The following is a 10,654-nucleotide window of genomic DNA, read 5'->3' as shown; positions in this document are numbered from 1 at the left end:
TTGATCCAGGTATTCATTTTTTTTTTAAATCCTTACCTTCCATCTTAAGAGTCAATACTGTGTATTGACTCCAAGGCAGAAGAGTGGTAAGGGTGGGCAATGGGGGTCAAGTGACTTGCCCAGGGTCGCACAGCTGGGAAGTGTCTGAGGCCAGATTTGAACTCAGGACCTCCTGTCTCTAGGCCTGGCTCTCAAGCCACTGAGCTACCCAGCGCCCCCCCCCCAGGTATTCATTTTAATTTTAGGAGAACTCTAACTAGAGGGAGAACTGGTCATTACGTTCATCTCATTTTCCTTTCATAAAAAAATATATATTCAAGGAAGGAACAGCAAAAGCAAATGGTTTTCTCCAAGTCATAGAAAAGGAAGCCTATTCTCCACTTCGTAGATCCTCAACAAGTCATTTCCACATTTGAGATCCCAAAGACAGATGTCGTGGCCAGGGAACATCTTTAAATTAAGTATGAATTAAGGCTGGGCAGTATCAGCCCAAAGAAAATACCAAAGAAGACCCTGAATTAAGACCTTGTTTATTTAATCTTTGGTTAGTGTCAGTGCGATATCGGATGGCATATATCGGAGGGCTGAGTGTAAAATAAGCCAGTGATTGCTTCCTACCACTATGCCAGTTCTCAGGTCCTGGCTGGCACACCAGTTTCAGTTTTGTTCCATTCTCTTAGGAACGGAGAGGAATAAGAGAGATTTCAGTACAAGGAAAGAACAGATTTTGGAAAATAAGAAATCTGAAACAAGAGAAAACCGAGTCCATTTAAGCCCAAAACAAAATGGAATAAGGAGTCATTGATGACTCAACAATACAAGTGAAAAGTGATTAACTTGAATCAGAAAATTTAGATTCTAGGGGAGAAAAAAATAACCTATAGGCAAATGGGTGAAGCCAATTAAAACTCATACCAGAAGCATTTCATAAAGAAGATTTGGTTTGGCATTCCTGGTCTGGGATGATTAGGGCTATTCTTCTAGAGGAGGCTGAAAAACAGGATTTTCCTCACACAGATAATTCTGGGGAGAGGAAAGAAGGCTAGATATAGCACGTTTAGGTAGTACCCAAATTACCCAAGGTAGCATATGTGAAAACAGCAGGTACAATCTTGGTCTTTTTAACATTGTAACAGATCAGATCAGAACATTTATTGAGCATTAATGCCTTGCAACAGAGCCTCAAATATACAAGGTAATCCTGTAATTAGATCATCTTCCAACTATTTTCTTTAATTTAAGAAAGACAGCACTAAATTTCAGACAAAATATATATATATATATATATATTTTAAATCTTTACAATAAGTCAAGAAACACGTAGGAGCTTGCCTACTGTATATTTCAGTTTATTTTGGTACTTATTTCCAGCTCCCAACAGTTCAAATAACCCTGGTGACAGTGTACAACTTCTACTTTTTTTGCTTTTACAGCTTTAAAGCAAATAATACATTTGAGTGTATTTTAATTCTGTGCAAATAATCCTTCAGAAGAAATCTCCAAGACTCTTTTCGTAGAGGTGATTTTCTCTCTCAAAGACAATTAAGGAGTTTTGTTTCGTTTTTCTTCAGATAAAGTGCTCCTGTCCAGCAGAACCCAAAGGCCTTCCAGAGTTTTGGTTTTTGTCTTTTTCCCCCATTCAGTTTAACTTGGGTAAAACGTGGTCATACAAATTCCAGCTTCCCATGCCCGCTGTACATTCCCCAATGAACCAGGGAGAGGATTTTCTCATTGCTGAGGTCTGACTGTCTCATTTTATCACAGGTCATGCAGCAGTTCTCGTGCCCACTGACTGGGACCATGCATTCCAAGTCTAACTTTGCCACCTGTCCCTTTTTGGAATGGTGGCCATGAAAACTATAGTGCAAACGGGAAATCATCTGCTGCCGCTGGTCCTGGAGCCTCTTGTTTTCACTGCGAAGCATCCTCAGAGCTAACATGATCAGCAGGACTAAGATGAGCCCCCCTGCAATGGGCACAGCGATGACTGCCGCTCTGAACCACAACTCCTTGGAAGAAGTCAGCTCCTGAACCTTGGTGATGAGATTTCGGCTGCTTTCGTGCTGATAGCGGCTTCCTTGTCCTGCCAGGAATGGGATGAGAAAACCATCAATACTTATTTTAATTTAGTCACAAGTCAATTTTGACATATCCCATTAAAAAAAGAAAACACACACAAGACAAAAGTGGGATCAGTGGATTGAGAGCCAGGTCTAGAATTTCTGGGTTCAAATCTGGCCTCAGATATTTCCTAGCTCTGTGACCCTGGACAAGTCACTTAACCCCTTATTGCTTTTCTGCCTTGGAACCGATCCACCGCAGTATTGATTCTAAGAGGGAAGGGAAGGATTCTAAAAACAAAAAACAAGACTACAGTGAAAAGATGCTAAGACAATCCCAAGCCACTTAAAAAATATTATGCTATAGACTGCAATTTCTAAGTCACCAAACACGAATGAGGACTAATGTTCTTTAACCTCTTAGAAATGTTGAAAAAAACAGATCCAGCCTATTAGGCAGACAGACATCTAATGCTTGTGCAGACATAAAAGCTACTCAAGAGAAAAGCATTTTTGCATCCAGCCGTGCTTCTCCCTCTGGTGTCTCTAATTACATTAACAACAAAATCAATAGCAGACATACAAAGTCTTGGCTGTCACAGGCCTATAGATCAGGCAAGAGATTTTGTTGAAAAAAACCTCCTTCTCCCTACCTGAGGTCTCACCCTTGGGAGCAGAAAGAACATCATGGAGTCCTCTATAATTGCACATATCTTCATGACAACATTCCAATGTGGGCACAGCGGTGCCGGAGTGGTTTTGGGTCTGTTTGGCTTGGCAGATGTCTGCTGTGTTGGCAATAGAGTCCAGGCAGCCATGAGTAAGTGGGGAATTCGTGTTCTGGGGGTCAAGAAGTCTCGAGAAGCAGGCATTCAGCTCCGATTTACACATATAGCCAGTTGCGACACAGTGCGCTGCATCACAGTAGCATCGGATTTCACCTGAAAAGGAAAGAAATCTGGTCAAATTCAGCTTCCTGGTCCTGTGAGCACCCAGTTCCCCAAATGGAAGCAGATTGGTTTCTCCTTTTGGAGGAGGGGGAGAGAATAAAAAGGGGGAGTTTGGGAAGTGGACGAGGAGGGAGACACTAGGGGAGATGTCTGTAGGTAGCTAGTTCACTCATCCAAGGTCTTTTTCACTGAGGTCCCTTTTATATTTGAGGCATCTTTATTTTTATTAGGGCCTAAAGATACTGGAGTGTCTGACACCAGATTTAAACTAAGGAAAAGTTTAAATCCTGATTCCAAGGCCAGTCCTTATATCTACTGTACCAGCTGGCCGACCTAGCACTTATATATCAAAACATAGATAGTACCTAGCTATATAAATGCTTATTCTCTTAAATCTAGTTTCAGATCCTTTCTAGCTGTGTGACCCTGGGCAAGTCACTTAACCCTGCTTGCCTCAGTTTCCTCATCTATAAAATGAACTGGAGAAGGAAATGGCAAACTACTCCAGTACCTTTGTATTTGTATTTTTTTATTTAATCTTTACTTTATTCCAATAACAAATGTACACATAATTTTTCCAAAATTACATAAATGTCATCTCCCTCTCATCTTTCTTCCCCCCTCCCAGAGTTGACAAGCAATTTCCCTAGGTTATACATGTTTTGGACTCCAATATCTTTGGCAAGAAAACCCCAAATGCAGTAAAAAAAAAAAAAATAGGGTAGGACTGAATCGACTTGATATATAGATATAGATATATACATAGATATATATAGTTTTTATTTTTAATTTTTTTGAAAGGGGGGAGAATAGAACCTTAAAATAGACTAAAGTTATAGATGAAAAGTCACTTTAGAACATTCAGTTTTACTTTATATTATCAATTTGGAACATCATTGGGAAAGTACTTTGGATAAGTGGCAACTAAATTCTAATTCTTCTTAGAATTCTAAATTACAACATTCTGACCATAAGCACTAGCTCAACAGTTTTACAGTCACAAATTTCTGAAGAGCTAAAAGGTAATTAAAATAATACCTTTAAAAAAAAGTAGTAATTTCTTTTTTCTTGATTTTTTTCTCCTTTACAGGAAAGATAAATTACATTATTTATTCACTTCGTTCCCACATGACCAGAGAACATAAAAATGCTGGGCTTTTTGATTTTGTCAGTATAAATATTTGATCGGAACTGCTGAATTGTTTACTACCTCCAAGGGCTGTGCCAAGGTTTAAGAGCTTTACCTAACACCTTATAAAGTTATTAAGTAGAACCATAACAATCTAGAATTTTTTTCAGTCAGAGGCTTTAAAAACTATGAAACTGGGCAGCTACTCTGCAATGTCTCCAGAAAAGGCAGCTTTTCCTATAAAGATCTTTTCATGCAAAGGAGTTTTTTAGCCAGTATACTGTAAAACGGGCACTGAGCAGTTTACAATTAGTGGTTTGTTTGCCAAAGTCAATTTCTTTCAACCTAAATGGAAAGTCATAAAATGAGGCAAATCTGCAAAATGTTCGAGTCTCCTCCCTCCCCTTCCCTCCCCTCCCCTTCATATTAGCTCACCCTCCTTTCTAGTTTTACATGAAGTTCAACATGTGACCTAAAAGGGGAAACATTTAAACTGGAAAATCCTCCACTGGTTGTATGAACAACAACAACAAAAATCTCTTAGAAAACCTCAAAAACTTTCTGTAGGAAGTGATTTTTAAGTTTCCTTCATAGATTCATTTTGTGAGCTCTGTCCCCTCTTTTGTCTTTTTTTTAAACCCTTACCTTCCGTCTTAGTATCGGTTCTAAGACAGAAGAATGGCAACATTTGAACTCAGGTCCTCCCAACTTGCTGCCCCTTCTGTCACCTCTTGAGAGTAATGTTAGTTCAAATATGGCACTTTGCTATATAAAAATTAAACCTGGGATATTCCAGATCCAGAGAGTTCTCATTAATTTTGAGTTCCATCAGAACAGACTTTACTCATTGTTGGAAACTTTCAGTGAGTTGATTGAGCTGAGTCTCCTAGAACCAGGTTCTCAAAATCTGGACATCTCTCTTGCATTTGAAGACTAGACACTGAAAAAAAAGTGCCAGTGACTGACCTAATCTCACTCTGTTCTTGAGAAGCCCCCCGCCCCCCAACCCCTTCTTTCTAAGCTCATTCACAAACACTACATGGCCTATGAAAGGTGAATCACCTGATTTTTCTCTGCTTTAGCCCACCTTGGGCCACAAGGCTGCTCCTGCTACTACTCTAGGCTCTGAAACAGGAACCCACAACACTCTCTGGCAGCTGGGTTTAAACACTGGCCAAAAGACGGAGTGTCTTGCTCTTAGTCTGAATTCATTCTCTTGGGCTTAATAACCCAAAGTAAAGTGAGCTTCGTTTCTTCCCTCCTCTCCCAGCAACCCCACACCCCAGGTTCAGGAAGTTTTCCCCTAAGCCCTCTCAGCAGTTTCCTCCTCTCTACGTTTGCCAGTGTTTTTCATGTAGTATCATAGATCTTGAAGGTAAGCCTCTGTGAAAACTAAAGATGGTTCACTTCCAACTTCCAATTTAGAGAAGTTAAATAAAAGTCATTTACTTTCAAAAAATTATTCACAATAAAACGTCAGTGATAATGGGAAAACTGAACAGAAGATGCCATTTTAAACGTTTCTAAGACCCTATTTAAAATGTTACATTTTTATTGACCTAAAATGGTCTATTAAACAAATTTTGACAGGGGAGTCATAAGATTGTAACAACTCTTTTTAATCAGAGCCACATTTTTTTTTTTTTGCAAAAGAGAATAGACTTTTGTACTACTGTATTAAAACTGTATTTTTTTTTTTTGTCGTTTCATAAAGTTTCTTCCTGTGGTATGCAAAAGGCCAGAAAGGGTATTGGTATTTTGAAACAGTGAACAATGCCCTTCTGTTCCCCCCCTTTCTTGTTACTGTATGTAGCTATTAAACAAAAATGTCTGCTTTTAGTCAAAGATGGCTACGGGAGACTGCAGGCTTCCCTTAAAGCTTTTGAAGTTAACAGCAGTCAGAAGTCTGTGATCCCCTAATTATATCATTATCAGGCACATAGTTTCAGTATCTGTGACTTCACATCAGTCTCAGTCACTCCCTTTTCTGCCTGCCTTTGATGGGGCCAGAAGGCTTCCCTCTGCAGGCTGCAAGGGCTGTTATTTAGGGTTAATTACACCCTTCCTTCCAAAATAAATAAATACTGTAGCACATCACCATCACAGTGCTAGCTTATCCTTTAACCTCATGCAGGGAACATGGCAATTATAGGAAAGTGGGGGTGGGGGGAGCTAAATACCGCTCCTTACTTAAAATACATAAATTATCTATTCACGTACTGTAGGGGGATGGGGGAGAAGGAGGAGAATCAAACAAAGCGTAAAGGAAATCCATCCGTTCCTACCTGAAAGGTGGAAAACTGCGGTTAAGTAAACGTCCAAATGCCCACCCTCCCCCCCTTTTCGTGGGGACGAGGAAAAGTAAGGAGTACCGTTGAGTGTACATCCTCCCCTGTCCCAGCAATGGAAAGCAACCCACAACACACACACACACACACACACACACACACACACACACACACACACACACACACACACACACACTCGCATACAAGCTGGGGTGAGTGGAGGGAAGGAAAGGCTCTGCGGATCCTTTTCCTCGCCTGCGGCCCTCGGGGAGAAGAGGCGGTGCTCTGAGCCGGTTAAGATGGCCCCGCTCCACGACTGGAAACGTTCAGAAGTTCATTAAAGACAGACTAACAAAAACATTTTGACAACCACTTGCCCCGGAGGTCTGACTTTACATCAATGAACCGGGGCTACGGCTCAGAGAACGGGAAGGGGCAGCGGAGGCGGAGGGAACAGGAGAAGGCGGAGCAGGGGGGAAACAGGGAGGACCCGAGTCCAAGGGTGCCCGCGTCTCCAGTTGCCCGAGAACGCACCGCCGCCACTTCTAAGAACACACCAACTTGTTGTGACCTGTGGGCCCCGACGCGCTGCGGGAGGAAATCTCGCTCTCTGCTAACAAAGGCTTGGCAGCCGGCTTCAAAGCCCACTTAGCCCGGGCGCATGAGACAGATTACACACACACACACACACACACACACACACAGCACAGCACAGCACAGCACAGCACAGCACACTGTGCCCCGCGGACAAGCAGCGTAGCTCCACTCCACTCCGCTCTCAAGGTACTGCTCGCCCACTCTCCTCCCCCCCAAGTGGAAGGGCAGGGGGTGTGGGACTGGGGGCAGGCAGCAAATTGAAGAGAAGGACAAGCCACTTCTCCAAGAACCCTGGGAGAAGAGGGTGCTTTCAGCTTCTGGGCTGCCACTCTAGTTGGTCAATCCTGCATGGAGTTCTCGCGCGTGGGCATGCCCTTAGAAACACACACAAACTCGCACGCACGCCCTACAACCGATCCCCTCTCGTGCCCCCTGGGGCGCGCCCGCTCACTCACCTTTGGTGAGCAGGATGGCCATGGCGCAGAGTTCGATTTGCAGCCAGATGAAGATGTAACTGGAATGGCGATCCATTTAACCCCCCCACCCTGGCGTCGCGCCCCCGCCCGGGGCTCCCGGTGTCGGGGGGGACTCCGCGGCAGCCTAAGACGACCCGGCAGGGCTACTCATGGGCGCTCGAACAGCGCGCAGCCGAAGACGGACTGATGGACTGGAGCGCAGCCAAGCGGCCGGCGCCCCCTGGTCGCCTCCAAGTCCCTGCTCGCCTTCTCGGTCTGTCCTTCCCAAAGGCCGACCCGACAGAGAACCGTCCGCGGCAGAAGCCGGTCCCAGCCGGCTGCTGAAGGAAAAAAGGGAAGGCTGGAAGAAAAGTTTTGCAGCCGCCTCGATCAACCCAGGCTGCCCGGATCTGCTCCGCGCTACCCGGCACTTTACTCCAGTCGCCACCACCGCCTGTTCCTGCTGCTCCAGCCCAGAGAGGCGGGCTCAGTTTGCCTAGCTGTCCAGATCGCTTTCTTTAAGAGGAAGAAAATGTTTGCGAAGATCCCAAAGGCTCCAGAAAGACTGCCCTCTGCTCGGCCTTAGCCAGAGCCTCTGTCTCGGCTTGCTCGCCTCCAGCGCTGTAAATAGCGCCGCGGAGCTCGGAGTTCGGCCCGCCAGAGCCCCACCCCCTGCCCCGCCCCCTGGGGAACCCTAAGCGCCGCAATCCTGGGCCTGGATTGGCCGAGCAGCTTTTGTCAGTCAATTTCGAGGGGAGGGAAAATGAGCTCGAGGGAGGGGGTAGATCTGGCTTCCATGTCCCGGGACTTGGACCTCCTGAATCTATGAAGCTCTAGCATGCAGCCTGTCTTCTCAGGTCTTCCTCCCACCCATCTCACACACACGCACACATGCCTTCCCCAGCAGTATGGAGGTCACCCACCATCTTAGAGTTTTCCCCTACAATTAACAGATTTTAATAGCTCACAGGTATACAGCTTTATACCAAATGCTGTCGTCCCAACGGTCCCAGGAGGTAGGTGACGCAAGTACCATCCTTATTTTACTAGTGAGGAAACTGAGGCTTAGAGACGTCGTGATGCTCACTATCCGCAATACCTGGTATGGGGTTGACCCGGATATCGAGCAAATGCAGCTCTGCGATGCTCTTTTCTTGGCCCTGCAATACCTCCCCATCCCATGCAATTTTCATTTCCTTTCTCATGCTGGCCTCCCTCTGGACCCTCACCCTTCCCACTTCTCTCGATCTCCACCGTCGCCTGTCTACCAACCTGGGCTCAGAACAGCGCAATCCTAAAAAACAGGTGTCGGTCCTGCCACCTTCGCTTCTAGGCTCGGGGGACTGCCTGTGGTGTGGGTCTGTTACAAGAGCCCTTTTGGAAATATTAGGGAAAGAGACGCTCGAACCCAGGGCATACACAGGGCTGCCCGGTTGGGAAAAGGTCGTTTTCAGCTGCCTCCCATTCCTCTCTCTACCACCCTCACCCGCCTCGAACCGCCCTCCATGATCAATAAAGCCCAGACAGACAGACTGATGATCAGAAGGAGCCGAGTTGGTTCTTTCTCCCCAGTAGACTGGGTACGAGTAGCCAGCTAGAGACACTTAACGAAAATTAGCAAATCCAAAAGCACCAGGCGCCAGTGAGACGACACAGACCGAGACTGACACTCAATTATCCCCCCAAACAATCGCAGGCAAACACACAGGCAGAACCTGATCGATATCAGTCCCGCAGTGATCTCCTTACTGAGATGCTAATTCACTTATTAGGGCTTGCTCGAAGCCAGCCAGCTAACACACCCAAGTCAGGTTAGCTCTTTGGGGATTTGGTTGGAAACTCTCTCCAGTGAACTCCCTACAGAACTGTAACAAACTACATTGAAAACCCCTGGAAAACTTGCCTTTTAGGACCAACCTATGCAAACCTCTCCAGCCAAAACAGGTACAGAACAGACGCTGTTTTCTGGTTGTTTAAAAAAAAAAAAAGGCATCTCCCTGGAGACGCGTTTATTTATTTTATGCTAAGGTGACAGGTGTGAGGTGAAATCCTTTAAAAAAGTAGTGAACGTTACTGCCGAGAAATGTGAACCGATCCTTGGCGTGAACTCACCTAAAAATGTCCTAGCCTTCAAGCTGAAAAGACGTTAAAGGTTTACAAATTTTACTGAGAAAGAGATAATAGAGGAAATGACTTGGAAAAAAGTTTGCATAGAGAATGCTTGATAAAATTTGACTAGCTATTGTGTACATATACAGTGGCTAGTCAAATATGGATATGTATGTCTGTCTATTTCACTGAATTAAAATCCATTTGAAGGAAGGGAGGGGCAAAACCAGTAATGAAGAAGAATTCGTTCTGAGACAAAAGTGCAGTACTCAAGACCAGGGGAAATCACTTGTGTTTCTCAAAGGCTATGAGACTGGGTCTTTGAAGTAAAGTTTACTTAATCCAGGTTCAAATCTTTGCAATTTCTGTTTCTTTTGACCAACTAACAATTCCACATGCGATTCAGACTATTATTACTACTCCTGCCTTTCCTTTAATTATAGTCAGTTCATAAATCAGAAAGAAAAAAAAACCTGAAAAATCTAAAGTTGCCAACTTTTACTAGTCATGGAGAAATTAACTATCCCACTTGGATGTGGTTATCCAGTTAACCAGAGGTAATGTTGGGGGAGTGATCTTGGAAGTTCACTGGTATATGGTAATCAGTACTTTGTTTTTGTTCCCTCCTGATGTATTCCTGCTTTTGTTTTTTTTTTAGTTTGGGGTAACAAAAATATACTCCACCCTCTCAGAATAGCCTCTTTTTGGTGAATTAAGGCTCCCAGCAGGGATACTTTCTGATAGTTTCAAGTCTGTAGACATTTTTAATGAATGAAAATTATATTCAAGATGAGCAAATCTGTACTACTCTCAACATTTTATAAGCACTAAGAGTATGATGGCATGGAGGAGACATTTCTCAAATGATGGAACAAAGGCATTTGAATTAATATGGAAAATAAGAAATTATTTAGGAAGAGTACAGGCCTTTTACAGTTAGCTTCCTGGCTCTCCTCAGGGTAAAAAGGTCTTTGTGATATAATTTTTTAAAATGTATCATTTTTTTTATTATAAGCATTTCTGACTTAGAGGAAAATATCCAAATCCATATAGCCCCCACATAGCC

General features: G+C 43.9%; 1 protein-coding gene across 1 annotated transcript; it reads right to left on the bottom strand.

Annotated features, from left to right (window-relative positions):
- Positions 1 to 1,118: 1,118 nt before the first annotated feature.
- BAMBI (BMP and activin membrane bound inhibitor) lies at positions 1,119 to 7,777 on the bottom strand. Its single transcript, XM_044678011.1, has 3 exons — positions 7,480 to 7,777; positions 2,714 to 3,001; positions 1,119 to 2,083 (listed from the first exon to the last, which is right to left on the bottom strand). Exons 1-3 carry the CDS (start codon positions 7,553 to 7,555, stop codon positions 1,665 to 1,667), a joined length of 783 nt encoding a protein of 260 aa, XP_044533946.1. The 5' UTR covers positions 7,556 to 7,777; the 3' UTR covers positions 1,119 to 1,664.
- Between the last annotated feature and the right edge of the window lie 2,877 nt (positions 7,778 to 10,654).

The sequence above is a fragment of the Gracilinanus agilis genome, chromosome 5, assembly GCF_016433145.1.
Source record: "Gracilinanus agilis isolate LMUSP501 chromosome 5, AgileGrace, whole genome shotgun sequence".
Classification (NCBI taxonomy): domain Eukaryota; kingdom Metazoa; phylum Chordata; class Mammalia; order Didelphimorphia; family Didelphidae; genus Gracilinanus; species Gracilinanus agilis.
This window is presented reverse-complemented; position numbering and strand designations above follow the sequence as displayed.

What these genes read in the sequence shown, in the direction of transcription:
- BAMBI (XM_044678011.1), bottom strand. Translation starts at nt 7,555, where the DNA reads ATGGATCGCCATTCCAGTTACATCTTCATCTGGCTGCAAATCGAACTC. An exon ending in GGCCATCCTGCTCACCAAAG is followed by an intron (nt 3,002 to 7,479) that starts GTGAGTGAGCGG and finishes TTTCCTTTTCAG; the next exon opens with GTGAAATCCGATGCTACTGT. An exon ending in TCCCAAGGGTGAGACCTCAG is followed by an intron (nt 2,084 to 2,713) that starts GTAGGGAGAAGG and finishes CATTCCTGGCAG; the next exon opens with GACAAGGAAGCCGCTATCAG.